The sequence below is a fragment of the Cetorhinus maximus genome, chromosome 15 (assembly GCF_964194155.1).
Source record: "Cetorhinus maximus chromosome 15, sCetMax3.hap1.1, whole genome shotgun sequence".
NCBI lineage: Eukaryota > Metazoa > Chordata > Chondrichthyes > Lamniformes > Cetorhinidae > Cetorhinus > Cetorhinus maximus.
The window spans coordinates 98,283,984-98,304,462 of NC_135893.1; the positions used below are offsets into that span (position 1 = coordinate 98,283,984).

The 20,479-nt window shown below is 38.3% G+C and overlaps 1 protein-coding gene across 1 annotated transcript in view; it reads left to right on the plus strand.

The window, feature by feature from the left end:
• clec16a (C-type lectin domain containing 16A) overlaps nt 1-20,479 on the plus strand; it is a 287,366-nt gene that overhangs the window by 143,274 nt on the left and 123,613 nt on the right. The window contains exon 17 of the mRNA XM_078559039.1: nt 18,060-18,110. Within this exon, the coding sequence (XP_078415165.1) occupies nt 18,060-18,110 (51 nt within the window). The remainder of the gene's footprint in view (nt 1-18,059; nt 18,111-20,479) is intronic.

The following is a 20,479-nucleotide window of genomic DNA, read 5'->3' on the forward strand; positions in this document are numbered from 1 at the left end:
AAGGACAAAACATAAGGCTCTGTATCTGAATTCACACAGCATCCGAAACACAACAGATGAACTGATAGTGCAAATAGAGATTATAAGTATAATCTGATAGCCGTTACAGAGACAACGTTACAGGATGAGATAGATTGGGGCCTGAACATTGAAGGGTATGTGACTTTGAGGAAGGATATGATGTTAGAAAAAGGTGGAGGGGTGGCTCTGTTAATTAAAGATGACAACACAATAGAGAGGGATAGCCTGAGTTCGGGAAGCCAGGATACAGAAGCAGTTTGGGTAGAGATGAGGAATGATAAAGGCAAGAAGCCACTTGTGGGAGTGGTCTGCAGGCCGCGTAAAAGTAATCACATGGTTGGATGGAGTATCAAAGAAGAAATTGTGGGAGCTTGTCAGAAAGGTATGGTGATAATCATGGGGGATTTTAACCTACATACTGACAGGAACAACCAATGCAAAAGTAGCATAGATCACGGAATCATAGAATGTTTTCAGGATAATTTCTTAGATCAGCACGTTCTGGAGCCAACCAGAAAGAAGTCTATTCTAGACCTGGTATTGTGCAATGAGATAGGACTAATTAAAAATCTCATAGTGAAGGTGCCCATAGGTACCTGTGATCATAATATTATTGAATTTTACATGCAGCTTGAGGAAGAGAAGACTGGATCTAAGATTAGTATTTTAAAATTAAATAAAGGCAATTACGAGGGCATGAAAGCAGAGCTAGTGAGAGTGAACAAGCAATTTAGAGATGTGGTAGCAGACATTTAAGGGGATATTTCAGAATACACAGAATAGATACATTACAACAAAGAAAAATTCCAAGGGGAGGACCCACCATCCGTGGTTAACTAAAAAAGTTAAAGATAGCATCAAACTTAAAGATGGGTGGCAGATCAGCAGATTGGACAGAGTATAAAAAATAGCAATGAATGATTAAAAGATTAATAAGGAGGGAAAAATGAGAGTATAAGAGAAAGCTATCTAAAAATATAAAGACAGATAGCAAGAGTTTCTATAGACACTTAAAAAGGAAAAGAGTTAATAAAGTGAGCATTAGTCTAATAGAAAGCAAGTCTGGAGGATTAATAATGGAAAATAAGGAGATGGCAGATGAATATATATCTTGCATCAGTCTTCACTATAGAGGATACAAGTAACATCCCAGAAATAGCTGTAAATCAGGAATTGGATGAGAGGGAGGTACTCAAAATTACAATCACCAGTGAAGTGGTACAGAGCAAATTGTTGGAACTGCAGGTTAACAGGCCCTGGATCCTGATGAATTTCATTCTAGGGTCTTAAAAGAAGTGGCTAGTGAGATAGTTGATGCGTTGGTTTTAATTTTCCAAAATCCACTAGATTCGGGGAAGGTTCCATTTAGATTGGAAAATAGCAAATGTAACTCCTTTATTCAAAAAAGGAGGGAGATAGAAAGTAGGAAACTATAGGCCAGTTAGCTTAACATCTATCAGAGAGAAAATGTGAGAAGCGATCGTTAAAGGCATTGTAACAGTGTACTTAGATAAATCCAAGATTATCAGGCAAAGTCAACATGGCTTTGAAAGAGAAATCACGTTTAACCATTTTATTGGAGTTCTTTGAAGAAGTAGTAACAGGTGCTATGGATAAGGGGAACTGATGAATGTACTGTACTTAGATTTTCAGAAGGCATTTGATAAGGTGCCTCATTAAAGGTTATTGTGGAAAATAAAAGCTCATGGTGTAGGGTAACATATTGGCATTGATAGAAGATTAGCTAGCTAACAGGGAACCAAGTAGGCATAAATGAGTCTTTTTCTGGTTAGCAGGATGTGACAAGTGGTGTGCCACGGATCAGTGCTGGGGCTGAACTCTTTTCAATTTATATAAATGATTTCGATGAAGGGACCAATGGTATGGTTGCTAAATTTGTTGATGATGACAAAGATAGGTAGGAAAGTAAGTTGTGAAGGGACATAAGGAGGCTACAAAAGGATATAGTTAGGTTAGGTGAGCGGGCAAAGATCTGGCAAATGGAGTATAATGTAGGAAAATATGAGGCTGTCTATTTCAGCAGGACGAATAAATAAAGGCATATTATCTAAATGGTTAGAGATTGCAGAGGTCTGAGATTGAGGGATCTGGGTGTCTGTACAAATCTCAAAAGGTTATTATGCAGGTGCAGCGAGCAATTAGCAAAGCTAATAGAATGTTATTGTTTATTGCAAGGGAAATTGAATGCAAAAGTAGGGAGGTTATGCTTCAGTTATACAGGTCCTTGGTGAGACCACATCTGGAGTACTATGTGCAGTACAGTCTCCTTATTTAAGGAAAGATGCAAATGCATTGGAATCAGTTCAGAAAAGATTTACTTGATTAATACCTGGAATGGGTGGGTTGCTTTATGAGGAAAGGTTGGACAGGTTAGGCTTGATTCTGCTCCAATTTAGAAGAGTAAGAGGTGACTTGATTGAAATCTTTAAGATTCTGAGGGGACTTGACAGGGCGAATGTGGAAAGGATGTTTCCCCTTGTGGGTGAGTCCAGAACTCAGGGTCACTGTTTCAAAATAAGGGGTCGTCCGTTTAGGACAGAGGTGAGGAAAAATTTTTTTGAGGGTTGTTAGATTTTGGATCCCTTGTGGTTGTGGCAGGGTGGTTGAGGCAGAGTCCTTGACTGTCTTTAAGGCCAAGGTAGTTGGATTCTTGATAAGGGGGTGAAAGGTTATTGGGGCAGGTACGAATGAGGTTGAAATCAGATCAGCCATGATCTTATTGAATGGCAGAGCAGGCTCGAGGGGCCGAGTGGACTGCTCCTCCTAATTTGTTTGTTCGTATAATTTGGTGCTGTGTGGGCGTGGAAAAAATTACAAGGAAATCTTGCAAGGGTCTATGGCTTCCATAACTATTACCTTAACAGCGTGAAGAAAGTCATTGTACCATGTCTTTTCCCTTAGGTGAGATTACCTATCTAAGGAGGGATATTTTTATTATTGTTTTGTAATTATCAATTTGCAATTAGTGGTTGCTTGAGGGCAAAGATCTCTTGCATTCCCAATGTCAATATTCTTTCGTCTCATCTCGTTTTTTATTCACCTTTCCCTCTGTTTCCTTTTTTCATGTTTTCTCTCTCTCATTCTCCCTCTCGCTCTCTTGCACGCACACATGCCGACGCATGCATGTGCTCTCTGTCTCTTGATATCTCTTTCCTCCCTTCCACAAGCTCCTGAGCCTTGGGGGTTTGAACACAGAAATTACTTTTATTCCTGAGTTTTAAGGAAGGACTGAAGTGAGAACGGTGTGGATGCAAATTCCGAGTTAAGCTGGGGAGGAAGTGGTGTGCTATTTCAGTGATTAACTGACACGCAATAATTGTGAGCAGTCAGGTGAACATGATAAAACAGACAAATGAAAATCCCTTCGGAGAATAGAGCTTCTTCATTGTAGGATGTTCCTGGAAGAGAGGTGATAGAGAATTAAACATCAAAACCAAAGCAGAATAACGTAGGTGCTAGAAATCTGCAGGCAGGGTTGTCCGCAACACTTTGGACTACCTACCTTTTACTTGCCACATTCACGGGCCATGGGAGCCCTCCTATAGTAGCCAGATTCCCCATGCTTCCTTCCTCCTCTGCTCTTCTGTTGTAACTATTTACATCTCCTCTGGACCCATCTCTTGTTTCTACACTTGTCCCATTATCCACTTCGTTTTGCCTTGCACCATCTTCCCTTTTGTCATTTAATCACTTGTCCTCCACCTTATCACAGACTTTTGTTCTCTCCCTACCCATCTGCTCTTGCTTGAGAGATGTTTATCTCTAACACCTTCCAGTTCTGATAAGTTGTTGAACTGAAAGTTAAACTCTGTTTCTCCTTCCACAGATGTTGACTGACTGGCTATGTATTTCCAGCATTTTCTGTTAATTATCTTAATGCTTTAACATAGGCACATTGATCAAAGCAAGCTGTGCTGTTAGGCCAAGTAATGCCTATTTTGTTTTTGCACTTTCTTATGCAAACAATTTAACTGCTTTCTGCATGGCAAATTTCATAAATTCATTTTTCTAGTTTATTTTTTTATTGGGTTGGAATGATTGAGTGTTTCTTTCTTTACTTGTCTCGCCTGTGGTGTACCCAACTCTAAATTTATTCTACAAAATAGGCATCAGCTTTTTAGTCAAGTCCTGGACATTTGGTTATTAAAATAAGACTAATTCAGAAATTTTCTTGCGATAGCTTCTCTTAATAAGTTTATTTATTAAGTAGGCTGGCTGAAAGGAATGCAACTTCCTCTAAACTTTATTTATGTAACGGTTTTTTACTTTCTCTGGGGCAGGCTTTGCAACATCTCAAGTCATTCTGCATTAAAGAACTGTTGGAGTATGACTTTGTTCTCACTGCATCAATACACTTGTTGCTTTCAAAGATCAACTGATAAAGCAGCTTAGCCCTACTTCTAAGTAGAAAGAGCTTTTAAATCATTTTTCAGACACTTGAGTTAAGAACTTTTAAAACATTCCCTACTTTCAAATATAACTAAGTTGCTTCATCAGTTTTTATAAAAAAACATGGAAAAGTAAGTACATTTTTGTAATTGCGGAACTAAGAAATCAATTTTTGTTTGATTTCCTTTTGCCCACAAATAATTGTTTTCACTTGTATTTGTATTGTCTTCCCTGCGTTTCCTATTCTGAAGGTCATAACGCATTCTGATATATGTCTGCATATATGCCAGCAGCTGTCCACTGCCTAAATGTCCATTCTTTATGCATTAGCCCAGACAGTGAGTGCTAGTGTCACATGGAAGACTAATTGGCACCAAATTGGGGTGGAAGAGCATTTGGGTCAATCTGAGGAGCAAAGTTTAGCTGTACATGGAACTGCATTAGAATGAAAGGTAATGCTTGGTAGGTTGCTTCGGAGCTATTGTTGTTTGCTTTATGCATAAATGATTTGAAAGTAATAGAAAAACTTTGCTGATACAAATTAGGTGCAAGTGGATTAAATGCAGAAAAGAATCTAGGTAATTAGGGCCATTGGACTGATGCAGCAAATGCTGTTTAATGTGCGCAACCAACTGAGCTATGGCTGACAATTCGGCATAATCAGAATGTTAACAGGGGCAAGGGACTCCAACTCAAAGAGGTGGTGAATGCGTGGAACTGAATGCTTAATTACATAGATGTGGATAGCACCAGAAATGTCAAGAGACAGCTAGATATTTTGTGGCAAAAAGAAAATTAATTGAAGGTAGCGTGAGAGGGTCAGTGGCATTTTTGTGAATTTGGGACCAGCTAGTTGGACTACAAAGGCCATTTCTGGTCCTATTCCCTAATACCATGGTTGACATCAAAGCCACACAATGGAACTAATCATGTCCTCCTCACCAGAAGCCCACAGGAAGGGAATTGTTGTCTGGTGATCATGGTCAACAATTTTTCCTTCCCTAATCCAGGAATGCTTAAACCAATTTTAGTACCTATCCTCAGAGGTTGCACTCTTGTCTCTGAGTCAAGAGGTTGTCTGTTCAAGCCCCACTCCAGAGACTTGGATGCATAATATAGGGATTCAGTCTAGTATTGTGGAATTGCTCACTGTTAATGCCATCTTTGGCTGCGAGGTTAAACTTCAGGTGGATGTAAAAGTTCCAGTGGCACTATTTGAGTAGAAACAGGAAGGGCTATTGGTGAAAAAACAAAATAAAAACAGAATTACCTGGAAAAACTCAGCAAGTCTGGCAGCATCGGCGGAGAAGAAATCAGTCAACGTTTCGAGCCTCCATGGCCCTTCGGCAGAACTATTGGTGATCTGGCCAACATTTATCTCTTCACCTACACCTAAAAAAATGATCTGCATTTCCTACATTATAACTGATTACTTCAAAAACATTTAATTAGCTGTAAAGGGCATTAGGACATCCTGAGATTGTGCATGGTGCTAGATGAATGCAAGTTCTTTCTTTACCAGGCCAAATTATGGGTTCACTAACTGTTTTTAGTGCTTGACAGTTTTATTTTAATAATTATTCTGTTCCTGAAATTAAAGCTGTTGTGTGCTTTAGATTTAAAGTGGTTAATTTCATAAAAGGAGGAAGAGCCAGGTGCAAAATTAGATTGCTACTGCAGTGTGAATGTGAAATTAGAACTGATGGCATCTTAGTTGGTAAGGGCTACTCACAGAATATTTGTGCCCAGACTTGTGATTCCGCCTGCAGTATATGTAGCAGTCACCACAGACATTCCGACATTCCAGAACTTTAGTAATGTCTATGGTGTGTGGCAAATTTTATTTTCTCTTTGACTAAAACATTTCTGAGTCTATTGAAATGGGCAGTGTGCGTAGATTTGATCAGCATTGCATGCAAATTTGAGCAATGGAAGTAATAAGGGGAGGTGGGGAGGGGGGGCGACAGTATTCAACCAGAACAATGAGGAGATTTATTTGTTTGTAGTTATGTAAGTGTTGCACTATACCAATTTGCTAACCCTCAAAGTAATTGTAGCCAAGGTTGTCCAAAAGCATTCTGAGGAAAGCAACAAGCTCAAATCGGATTCATATGTTAAGAGAAGAACGGAAGAAAGAAGAGAACATTACCCAGGCCACTAAAATTTAATGGCTACAATAGCCAGATGCTGTAGCAAAGACTTGATAACAAAAGAAAGAAAAAATGTATTAAAACTTGAAATGGATTATAAGCATTGAAAGCACAATATTTATTTCATAGTGATATGCAGGGGCATGCCTTTTTTAAAAGAAAAGACTAATTTTGTGCATTTTAAGACTGTGATGAAAATAATAGATGTGATTTTTGTTGAAATTATGTTGGCATTTGCAATGCAAGTGCTCAGTAACCAAATCTTAAATCAATCGATTCGTTTTCTCTGACTCTACTGTATAAATCAGGAGTGTTCAACCTGCAGGTCTCAAAACACAAGTAATTCCAGTCTACTTGGGCTTATATTTTTTTACTTATTGTTTGTCCTTGTTTGAACTTTACAGCCTGCAGAGGTTTGGAAAGAGTGCTTTTTAAGCGTTTTTTTAAACTAATAAGATCTGTTAGTATCAGCAGCTTGAGAATTATAGGGAGCATGTGTTCAAACTTTGTAATGGCTTCCAGGCTTTGTGGGATGCATGTACACAGCTCATGAAAACAAAGGGTTGGATATTTGAACATCAAGTTTCAAGATTTTACCATATGTAGAAGTATTTGTTCAAGTCTCCATAAACTAATGCTATGACCTGTATTACTTAACGCTTTCGCTGTGCAAAGATTAGTGTGATGACCAGTAACGATCTCCATATTGTGTGTACAGATTTGCTTGGTGAGTTTGTAATTTAGAATCTTGTTTAACATTTTAGTAGTTTAGTGCTGCTTTGAATTTCTGACCTTGATTCAAAAGCATTGACACCTAATCATAAGAAATAGGAAAAGACCATTTGGCCCCTTGAGCCTGCTCTGCCATTCAATAAGATCATAACTGATCTGATTGTGCCCTTAACTCCATTTTCCAGATGGCCAGCATCACCCTTGACTCCCTTGCAAATCTAAAATCTGTCTAACACAGCCTTGAATATACTCAACGACCCACCCTCCACTGCTCTCTGGAGAAGAGAATTCCAATGACTAATGACCAAAGAAGAAATTCCTCCTCAACCCTGTCTTAAATGGGAGACCCCTTATTTTGAAACTATAATCCCTAGTTCTAGATTCCTCCACGAGGGGAAGTGTCCTCACAGCATCTACCCTGTCAAGCTCTCTCAGAATCTTTTATATTTCAATAAGTTCACCTCCCAAACTCCAATGAGCATAGGCTCAACCTATTCGGCCTTTCTTCCCAGAAATCAACCTAGTGAACTTTCTCTGAACTGCTTCCAATAGAAGTATATCCCTCCTTTAGCAGGTCATGATTGTGGTAATAATTGTTGCAGCTTGTACGCATGATGGATTTCACGAAGCAATAAAACATTGTTATGGCACAGCAGATGGTAAATGCTAAATTGCTCAAATCCCAAAGGGAAACTTGAAACAACTACTGCAACTGTTTTACAATTTGTATTTAATTTGAGATGCATGCCTTGAATTCAGTAGTAATAAGACCACCTAGTCTTGTAGGTTTCTTACAAAACTAAATTAAATCTTCATTAAATAAAAAAAATTATTTTAAGCACATACATAGATTTACAAATTACTACTATAATAACTTCTAAATCCCCTAGTTAATCTGACTCTCAGTTACACCTCCATTAATGCAACAGTAAAACATACACATCTAAATAAACCCAGGCAAAGCGTGCATTCTGAACAGTCAAACTCTGAGTTTTTCTCAGCTTTGGTTCCTTGTTGACAGCAGCTTGAGGCTTAGATGCAGGAGGCTTTTCACACTTGTATTATATCTTAAAATGCTTGCCCTTACACACAGTCTTATCCACTTTATACATATTTTCCCCTTTGAATGCAAATTCCCATTATTTCATTATGTCTTTGGACTTTGTTCCTTTAATAATAAAAATCTATCATAGTACTAATTTTACCAGTAATCTTTGGGAAAAATAAACACACTGTTTCTTAACTACTTCTGGTTAGGTGTAACATTTCGCGCCCCCCCCCTCCTTTTTGAATTCAAGCAACTCTGGTTTACTTAAAAATGCAAATGTTCCCTTTACACCTCACATTCTAAAACTTCACCCATGTTCACCTACTTAGCATTTCAACCCTAGCTTCTCCTCTCACATCAAAGCCTCCAGACGAGCTGTCTTTAGTTCAGTTAAGTCACACACACACCCCACTATTAGTCTACTTTACAATAAATTCCAATAACATTATGAAAATTATTATATCTTCCTGACAACATTGATTTTGAAATATGCCAAGGATTTAAATCTGCTTAAGGTCCTTAACTCCACTATAAGAACATGTCAGCATATTTATATCTCCATTAATATTTCCACAAGGATATTTCTTGTACTATTGCTCATGGACCCATCCGCTTAAAATATTAAAATGAACTATTTGGTAAACACAAGTGCAAGCTTTCTAACAGTGAGGGTGAGATTCGTAGTTGGCAATGTAAGAAAAATCTTGCTGGCTGCAGGTTATCTTGTACAATTATACTTACTTTATGACCTTAGACCATTGGAACGGTATAACCCTGGCATGTGTTTTATTGTTGTTTCAAAGAAAAGCCTGTGGTTTAGTGATGGGAATATTACTTTGTACTCTTTATATTCCAATTCCCTTTAGTTACTCCCTCATATACTGAGTTGTGCACTCCTTTTGTAGGTGGGTGCTTCAACAGTGCTGCTGTGTAACATGCTGTTGAGGGAGTTGGCTAAAATATTTCCTGCTTTATTAGAGTTGTGCATTATCCTCTTGTACAAAGTAGATGCCTCCAGGCAGGTAATATATACTGTTATAATTTTGGTCTGTGGTTGATGCTGGACTTGGTGTTCAACCATCTCGAGTAATAACTTTCAGGCACTTGGGGCTCAAAAAACAAGTATGGGCGTTTTCTGGATCCAATTGTGCTAAATTGCAGGATGATTTTTTAAAAAATGACATGCAGATAAGTCAAGATTCTTGGTCTTGGGAAATCACGAATGCTAAGAAATTTTTCATATCTTTGAGCTACAGCTGAATCTAAAACTTAGACTTTTAATCTGCGTGTTAACTTTCTATCTATTGCAACAGTTGCAAAATAAAGAGCAGAAACCAAAGTACAATTATGTCACTGACTCAATTATCTTTTTAAAAATCAAGAAATGTTCATGCTGTGGCCATACAATACCCCTGGACTGAGATCAGTAGATGCAGATGTAAATTGCAGACCTTTGTTATATTGCTGCCGGAAGTAAATGCTGAAAAAGCAGTGCAGCAGTGATTCTAGATTATGTGGAGATTTGCTTTCTTCATTAATGCCACTACAACATTTCAGATAACGAACCTACAAAAGCCATATGTATTTTGCGCTGTAAAATATCGTGTTCAGTTTTAATTCAGTTGCACCGTGTGATGGATTTGCTGATAGCGTTAGTTACACGGATTGAGTGTTTCACATACATTGTTGGGTTCAGGAAACTTTGATATAAAACCAAAATGCAAAAACGCAAGTTGTGAAACACTACTGCTTAGTTGCTGAACCATCATTTTCAGTTTGATTTTAAGAAAATAAACCTACATGTTTTAATTCAAACTCTTGTAGCAATTCATTTTAGTTATAAGCTACAGCTGTTTTATTGAGGCTTGGCAAAATACATTTGGCAACTTTGCTTTTTATGATCCACACCTACAGCAACAAGCTCCTGTCGTCTTAAATTTTTTTGGAACAAGCATGGATTAAATTTGGAAACTTAATTTTTCTTGACGTTTTTTTGCAGCCTGGGATTTTCCTTTAGATATTTAAAGATTTTTTTTCTACTTTTGTGAATATAATTTTTTGAAAGTAGGTATATTTGAAGCCATTGTACATTGTGATTACTTTGTGCTTGCGGGAGGAGAATGTTGATGCTTTGTAACCTCTTGTCATGATTGCATTTGCAGTAGGATTGATAAGGGTTTAAAGGTGGGAGCAAAGTGCACTTGGTCCCTGGGATTCTGCTAAATTTTGGAGCGGTGCAGGTTCTTTGTTTGTAATTCCCAGGGTTGGAGGTTATTGTCCTTTGCCACCTGTGAGTAAATAATCATATTGGGTCTGCTTTCTCCTTTTGGGATTTGGGTTTTTTTTCAATGAAACATTGTGAACTCAAGGGCAGGATCCAGATTACCTGGTGGTTCTGAAGTTTCAGACAGAGTGTGACCACCACACATTGGGATCGGGATGTGCCAATATATGCCTCAGCCTCATGTTATGGGAAGTGCTACATTCCACCACAGTTGGTGGCTGTGTACCCTTGCAACTAGCGGCAAGAGCTGTGGTAGCCTGCATTCTTGCTGTCTATTGAACAGGCCGAAAAAATATTGTGCTCAGCTCTCTGGAACTGCAGGCCAGTTATAATCCTTGCGGCTTCCACATTGGTTAAATGAGGTGGCACATCTAGAACTTTTGTAGAATGTTTTGTTGAAGCATTTTCCTATGGACCCTTGTCTTGGACAAGTGAAGGGACCAGCACAAAAGTAGACTATTCACATGGTAAGTTAGGACTTCATAGCAAATGAGATAGATTCCCTACAAATTGACTGAATTGACAAAAGCACCACACACCATCATTTGTGTAAATTTCACACCAACTTTTGTATAAGACGACCAAAAGAAAAGGTGCTCATATACATGCTTAACTCCTAACTCGAGTTATATAGTCGTTCCTCTGATTTAGAAATTGTAAGAACCTGCACTAGGGCATCACTTGGGCACTGGATTGCCTGGCACACAGCCATTACTTTGAATTCCATGTTTTGGCTCTGAAACTATTCTCAAGTTCACTGCTAAATAAGGCATATCATTGGAGCGAGTAATTTGATATTGGGGAAGTCAATAAAAATCATGTCCATCTGTGCAATTGAAAGATTACAGACCAGGTTAGGCTAGGTGGTAGAAGACAGAGTATGGATAATGGACGTGTACTCTGTCGTGACAATGTGATGTGTGCATGCGGAATATTAATCTTTAATTTCATCGGCTGCTCAGATATATTTTGAACTTCTTTAAAAGGACTTTTAAAGCTAACAAAGCCACTGCCTTAAAATGACTTCATTTTCCCTGTGGAACAAGTTGGCCAGTTTCTGGAAGCTTCCAAAGTGGATTACAATTAGAACATGCCAAGGCAAACCACCTATGGAACTTTACGCCCGCTGATGTCAAGAATTACTTCAAAGGTGAACTGGCCCGCTCCATTTGTATTGCTAGAGCTACATTCCAAGCTGTTGGGCAGAGACAAAGTCCACTCGGACAATGGCAAGATAGAAGGTGTTGATATGTTCATCACAGAAAAGAATTGTTCATTCAGAAGTGATGGCTGAAAAGTTTTTTAAAAACTAATCACATCACATTAGCCAAGGTAAGCCCAGCCATGAACTAATCAATTATCTTCTATGGAATATGCAAATCATTATGGGGAGAGTAGTCATGTGACCAGAATCACTATTTTGAAATGTCTCCAATACAACCCCCGAGTTGCTTTTGGACAATCTGAAGAAGTCATCTGCAAATGGACAAGTCACATCATCTCTCCGTGCTGTCTCAAGTTCGGAGCCCGGTCTCTGTTTTGGAATCCATCACAGAGATAGAGAATTTCAATTGAAAGTAACCTCGAGTACAATAGCATCAATTTTTGGAAAAGATGGGTTATGGTTTAAAAGAGATTGTCTTCAGAAATTGCAGTTTAGATTGACCTCAACCCCACTGGAATTTAAAGACCACTCTGGGGGAAAAAACCTGCCTCACCCATGAACAGCAGTGAAGGACTCATACAGTGGGCTTTTTTGCCTTTTATCATTGAATCTTAATTTGGCCAAAAGTTAACCACCTCTACTGTATAATTTGCCTTTTTGAATGCCTGTGTCTGAGTACATGTGTTCACCTTTTTGGATTTTTAAAATGTCTTTACCTGCATGGGTTTTTAGCTTAAACACAAAGGAGCTACTTTTGATTAAGCTCAAGAAAGCCTGTTAGACGGATTTCTTTGCAATCAGCATATAAACAGTTAAGTACAGATGTTGACTTGACACCTTCATCCTTATAAATTTTTTAAAATCCCAATTACGATCAATCGAGGAATGGGAAAGAAAGGGCGAGTCCTGACATCTGTCCTCACCCATACAAATTAGAAGGAAGTAACTAGTGGAATCCCACAAGGATCTGTGCTGGGGCCACAATTATCCAATTATTAATTATGTGGATAACACAATAGTCAATTATCCAAGTTTGCCGATATCAAAAAGATTGGTGGTATAGAAAGTAGTGAATGGGAGCATAAAATTGCAAAGAGATATTGAGTGAGCAAAACTGGCGCACAGACTTAAAAACTGGTAAGTATGAGGTCATCCATTTGGGGCCAAAAAAGGACGGGCCTGAATATATATGAATAATGAAAAGCTAGCAACAGTTGACGTCTAAAGATATTTGTGGGTCCATGTTGACATATTGCTAAAGTGTCAGGTACAAAAATAATTAACTAAGCTATTGGAATGTTAGTCTCCATAACTAGAGAGCTAGAATATAATGGAGAGGAAATTTTCCGACAGCTATACAAACTCTGGCAGACTACATCTGAAGCGCTGTACTGTCTACAGTTCAGGGCGCTGCACATTTAGGATATATTGACTTTGGAAAGAATGCAGCACAGATTCACCAGAATGTTACCAGGGCTCCACAGGTTAAATTGGGAGGAGAGATTACAGAAACTGAACTTGTATTCCCTGAAATATAGGAGGTTAAGGGGTGATTTGATTGAGGATTTTAAAACCTTGGAAGGAATCAATTTTGTAGATAGAAACTTTCTCTTCCGCAAAGGGAGCCTTGAACAATGGGGCAGAACCAGAGCCAGGCCATCCAGGAGGAAAGTTAGGAAACATCTCTTCATGTAAAAGGCGATAGAAATGTGGAACTCTCTACTACAAAAAGGAATAGATTCTAGCTCAATTAATAACTTTAAATCTGAGATTAACTTTTGCTACAGTATATAAGGACAGGTGGATGAGGTTAAGATTTGGGTCAGCCATGATCTGATTGAATTATTGAAGAGGTTTGAGGGGCCGAATGGCCTACTCCTTGTTCCTATTTGAGCATTTTCCATTCTTCTTTTGCTCCAGTGTGCCTGTTTTTCTTTGCCGGTGAGTGGGGTGTATAGGCAGCATACGACAATTCCCATCTATCTCTAACTAAAGCAAAACAAGGAGATGCCATCAATGATCATTTTGTACTTAACAGGTTCTTAAGAATAAGTTGCAAATGAAGGGTAACATTGCATCACAGATTATTTTAATAACATTTACATATTCCAAAAACAAGAATTTGAGAGATTTTTAAAAATTGAAATTTCTTCAAAAGACCCTATTGGTTGGAAGACTGTAGTATTCTGAATATATGGCATTTGCTATCCTACTTTTCTTATCCTTGTATTGCCCTTCTCCGGGTTCTCTCTTGCATATTTATATCCGGGATTCATGTATTTTGGCTAATTTTATTGCAAATTTTGAAATTCACACCCATTCACTTTCACTTTCACAGATGGGTTTTTGATGATGTTGTTGGAATGTATTTGATACCATATATTTAGTCGTATTTCACAATTCACCATGTCGGTCAGCAGCTGTAGAAAATCTTGTTATTGACATTTCAGATATGCAGTCGTGTTTAGATGAAAGGTTGTACAAAACGTCATAACCTGTCACTTTTTTTTACAAGCTCTGATCAACCAGTTGTGTATTTCCAACACTTGAGGTTTTATTTGAAATTTACGGTAGTTGCAGCTTTTGTTTCATTTTTGTATTGTGCAGTATTTGGATCCTTTTATTTCTTCAAAACATTTTTTAAGAATCGTGTGGTGTAAGAAGAGCTGCAGCCGTCTTTTCAGAAAGCTAAATGAATATCTATTCAAATTATGGTTTTAAGTAACTCTGCATGCTTCAGACTGCTGCCAGTTGTAAGGCTATCCCTGTTTCTAACTCCTGCCAGTTGTTCTGAGCTAAGAACACCAAGGGAACACGTTTTGGCTCCCATTAAAAAAGCTCAATTTAGGGCACCAAAGGTGCACTATTACTGACTGGATTGCCTCCCCTTATTCCACTGATTCTTTTCAGGAAACTTCATGTTTTAATTTAGGATTTTAATAGTGTTTCAGCATCAAAATCAAAAATCTAGTCAGAATATATTTAATTCTCATAATACTGTGAATTGCATTTTCATTAGTGCCCTGTATTTCACTTGAATTTCTAGCACTCAAAGTCTGCAGAAATCATTTGGTGCATGTATTGTGAAAGCTGAAAATGTCCCCAGGAATTACATTGTTCAGTTTCAGTTTTACAGCTGGAAATGAATGCACATTTTATTCTAGTCAAAACTTGCTTCACTTTGTTCTGCTGCACAGCATACTTTTCCCACATAATAACAATCATTATATATTAGTTTTATGTGAGATACTTTGATATGTTTGTGAGTGACGTAATAAGTTTATGATTAAATACAAGTCTGTCTTTTATGATGTTTTGCAGCTTCGGAGATATTACCTAACAAGAATGTGTAATAATTGCTAATAACTGTTTGGCACAAGTACAATCTAATACCAATTAATAGCAGTAAAGTATTAAAATACAGGTTACCATCAAAATGAAAATTAAAGCAGTTAATATAAGCCAGAGTGGGCACTGTACAAGAGATAAAAGGTGATGAAAGGCAAGATCGTCATAGCAGAAGTTAGAAGTTTTCGACTTTCTGGAACTTCAGAATGACATCATTGTTTCAGGCATGTGCATGGAACATTTTAATCTTTGGATCAAATTTTACTGGCCCTTGGCTAACGATCTAAAAAAGTGAGCTTAAATCCCACCACAAATCGGGGAATTTAAATTCAGTTCACTAAATAAATCTGAAATAAAAAGGTAGTGCCAGTAACAGTGAGCTTGTAACTATCAGATTATCATTAAAAACTGATTCGGTTCATCCTCTGGGGAAGGAAATCTACCATTTTTATCCAATCTGACCTATATGTGACTCGAGGTCCACAGCAATGTGATTGACTCTTAACTGCCCTCTAAAATGACCTAACAGGCTACTCAGTTGTATTCAACACCATCAACTTCTCGAGGGCAATTGGGGATGGGCAATAAATGTTGGCTCTACTGGCGACACCTGCATCCCATGAGAGAATAAAAAAAAATAGAAACAGGAAAAGGTTCAACAACCTGTCTCGCTTGGATTTCCAGCCATTCTATTTAACTGGTCACTATGATCCTTCAATCTGATGGGTCTCTTGCACAGAAGCAGTGAATGTGGTAAAACAGCATAGAATTCATCAATTTGCTGTGGGATTGTCGGAGCCATCAGGAACATTGGGAAGGGTGTTTCCCACCTCTGACATGCTTCTCAAAATCACTCTGATGTATAAAATATGCAGTTTCATGCTTCTGCAGGAATTCTCGTTATCAATTTACATTTTAAATCATCATCGTCTAGTACATTAATAAAATATTCCTTTGCTGAAAAGTAGAATGTATGTATCAACATTATGCAAGAATTAGATGTCACTACTGTCTTGATTTGCAAAATAGGTTCATTGAGGTAAACTTGTGCAAGCTGAAAGGGTGTGCGTTTGATCATCCTTGATCATAATGGGTTAATTTATTTTTATATTGGAGACCCATTCTTTTTCCTTACTTAAATCCATTTTGTGGATTTTTATTTCAAATAATTGTGCTTCAATAGAAGAAAATCCAGGTGATATTGAAAGTTTTTGTGAACTTAAATGCCCTGTTTTATTTAAGCAGAACTGTAACTTGTGTTGAAGTTTCTGGTGAATTATGACTGCATTTGGTCATAGTTATGTAAATTCAATTACTGGAATTTTTGTGAACTTTGAAGTTGCCTGTGTCAGCTTGAAGAACAAAAGCATCTTTTGATTTTCAGACTTTTTTCTGAAATAGTCTGACTTCATAGTTTTTATCAATTTCTTTAAATGAAAGGTCAGAGAAATAAATTTTTACCCAACCACTCTGAATTGGTACTAAAAAACTACTGCGGATGCTGGAAATCCAAAACAAAAACAGAATTACCTGGAAAAACTCAGCAGGTCTGGCAGCATCGGCGGAGAAGAAAAGAGTCGACGTTTCGAGTCCTCATGACCCTTCAGCAGAACTGAATTGGCATCATTTTAGTGTGTTTCTTTGGATAAGAGCAGACTGGTGAAATGTGTGCTGCTTCTTGGAAAATAGATTGCAGCCAATTCAGGAACTAGCTGAGGCCAGATAAATTGTGCCATTTTTCTGATTTTTACATCCTGTCACACTCTCTCATAATGATCTTAAAAAGTAATGGTAAACAATTGAAGGAAAGGCATTTCTCTCATGCCTGCAGTTGATTAAAATAGCAACCGGTCAGCCAACTTTTAGGGATAGAAATTGCACGGTGCTGCCACAAACTGCTAATAGGGAGTGATCCCTTTGCCAGATCAGGTAGACCTGAAATCCAATCAATATTGAGACTTGAGCATGATTTAACCTAGGGCAGCAGGCTGTACATGCCTACTGCGCACCCCTAGGCAGCTGGTATGCAGGCAGCCAAGCAGGCTTCAGAATCAGCTCTCTGGTAAGTCCCTGCAACAGCGGCTGGAGTGGGCAATGAGGGACGGTCACAACGCATGGTGACTTAGGGGAGCATCCTGCTCCTCACAGCTCCCCAGAAAGGTTTTTATTTTTTAAACCTTGCCTTTCATTTGCATCACTGCTGAAACCTGAATGGGAAGGTTTACCATCTGCTCGTCACTGACTAATTTGAAGTGACGCCCTTTTACAAACCCCTAACAAACATATTCAAAGGGTCCAATAGCTGTTTTAGCTGACCTTTTGAAACGTCTGAAAAACAAGCCATGACTTTAATAGACCAACACCTCCGCAGATTGGGTGCAGGCTGCCTCACTGCTAAATTGATATGTTTAACACCTGTTTTACCCCCTTCAGATGAGTGCTGAGCATACCAATTTCTAAGCCTTACTGTGTTAATGTGGTCTTGGAGCTCATTTGACTGTGTTTTGGAGATGTTTCTAGATATTTTTGGCTGTTTTACTAACTGAAGCATTATGTTGGGGTGGCATCTTGTGGTTGATCTAGAATTTAAAGCACTTGCACATAAAAGCAGTTTTTCTACCAAAATTGTTTTGCATGAATAATGTTTGGAGCTAAACCCTTGGCACTTCCCGATAGGTTGCTATATCTCAATCAGTATTGCTGTTCAGCGAGCTTGAAGTTGTTGGGATGCCTTTGTATGATTTCCCCGACTGCTTCCTCCACCTGGGGGAAGTACATTTCTAGTTTATTCATCTTTGTGAGCATTATGTGGAAATGAGAGAAATTGGAGGGCAGGGATTTTTTGCAAAAGTTTAATTAAGTTACAAAAACTTTTTTTTTTTGCATTCCCTTCATTCTTAGGGGGAAGAGATTTTCCTTGATATGTTCGAAGATGAATATCGAGGCATGATGGTAAGTGACCATCTGAGATAACTCAATATCCAGCTCAACTCAAATAGTTGAACCTCTTTAGCCTAAAAGCTGGAGCATGGAAAATCACTTGTGCACTTTTATTAGCAAACTTACATGAGTTTTACATTGAAGTATAGGATACTTAATTTGCATGATATAGCAATGTTTTCTTAAGGATGATCAAAAGACAAATGTGTTGCATGATTATCACCCCAGAATTACATGAGAACAGATATTCTAATAGATCCTCTTTACAGCCTGCATAGATCCTTGAAAAATCTAATCATTGCCTTCAATAGTGCAAGATATACACAAATTAGAGGCATTAGTAGTTTGTCATGAATTGTTTTCATGACATACATTAGTTATTGAGGTTATCTGTTGGTACTACTCAGCATGAAATATATTTATCAATAATGTGGAATATATTTATCAAAAGTATCATTAGTGTATTTAAAAAAATTTGTAATCACTTTCAGATTAGGTTGGATAATATTGGGAACATGGGAAAGCCATTTAGCCCCTCAAGCCTGTACTGCCATTTAATGAGATCTGGCTGGTATGAGACCTAACTCCATAACTTTGGTTAACAAAAATCTGTAAATCTCAGATTTAAAATTAACAATTCACAGTATCTTTACAGTGCAGAAGGAGGCTATTTGGCCCATTGAGTCTGCACTGGCTCTCTGAAAGAGCATTCCACCTAGTCCCACTCCCCTGCCTTACCTCTATAACCTTGCACATTCTCTCCTTTCAGGTAGTAATCCAATTCCCTTTTGAATAGCTCGATTGAACCTGCCTCCACCACCCTTTCTGGATGTTTGTTCCAGATGCCAACCACCCCCTGGGTGAAAAAATTTTTCCTCACATCACATTTACTCCTTTTGCCAATTATTTTGAATGTGTGCCCTCTAGTTCTTAATGTTCTCTTGAGCGGGAACAATTTCTCACTATTTACCCTGTCCACAGCCCCCCCCAGGATCTTGAAAACTCTATCGAGTCCACTCTCAGCCGCCTTATCTCCAAGGAAAACGGTCACAACCTCTCCAATCTACCCTCACAGTTCTTCATCCCAGGAATCATTCTTGTGAATCTCCTCTGTACTCTCTTCAATGCCTTCACATCCTTTCTCAATTTTGGCACCCAGAACTGGACGCAGTACTCCAAATGAGGCCTAACTAGTGTCTTATACAAGTTCAACATGACCTCCTTACTCTTGTACTCAATGCTTCTATTAATAAAGCCTAAGATAACTATATGCTTTATTAACTGCCTCTCAATATGTCCTTCCATCTTCAGTGACCTATGTACTGATACACCGAGGTCCTTCTGTTCCTGCACCTTGTTTAGAGACTCTCCCTTTATTTTATACTGTCTCACCATATCTTTCCTGCCAAAACACATCGCCTTATACTTCTGCATTTAACTTCTTCTGTCACTTATCTGCCCAATCCACCAACATGTCTTTGTCCTTTTGAAGTTAAAGACTATCCCCATCACAATTGACAATATTTCCAATCTTCATATCACCTGCAAATTTTGAAATCACGCCCTGCACACCACAGCCTAGGTCATTAATATATATCAGGAAGAACAAGGGTTCCAACACTGACCCTTGAGGAACTCCACTACAAACCTTTCTCCAATCTGAAAAACAACCATTTATCACTATTCTGTCTTCTGTCACTCCGCCAATTTCTTATCCAAGTGCCTACTTTTCCTTTTATTCCATGACCTAGAATTTTGCTCACAAGTATGTTGTGCGGCACTGTGTCAAATGCCTTTTGAAAATCCATGTATACCACATCAACAGTGTTTCCTTTATCAAACTTCTCTGTTACCTCCTCAAAAAACTCCAAGTCAAGTAAAACATTTATTTCCCTTGATGAATCCAGGCTGGTTTTCCTTAATTATCCTGCACTTGTCCAAGTAATTATTGATTTTATCCCATACTATAATTTCCAGAACAAAAATAAAAATACCTGGAAAAACTCAGCAGGTCTGGCAGCATCTGCGGAGAGGAACACAGTTAGCGTTTCGAGTCCGTATGACTCTTCAACAGAGCTAAGGAAAAATAGAAAAGAGGTGAAATATAAACTGGTTTAAGAGGGGGATGGGACAGGTAGAGCTGGATAGAGGGCCAGTGATAGGTGGAGATAGCCAAAAGATGTCATAGACAAAAGGACAAAGAGGTGCTGAAAGTGGTGATGTTATCTAAGGAATGTGCTAATTAAAGGTAGAAAGCAGGACAAGCAAAGTACAGATAGCCCTAGTGGGGGTGGGGTGAAGGGAAGGGAGCAAAATAGGCTATAAGGTAGAGATAAAACAATCGATGGAAATACATTTAAAAATAATGGAAATAGGTGGGA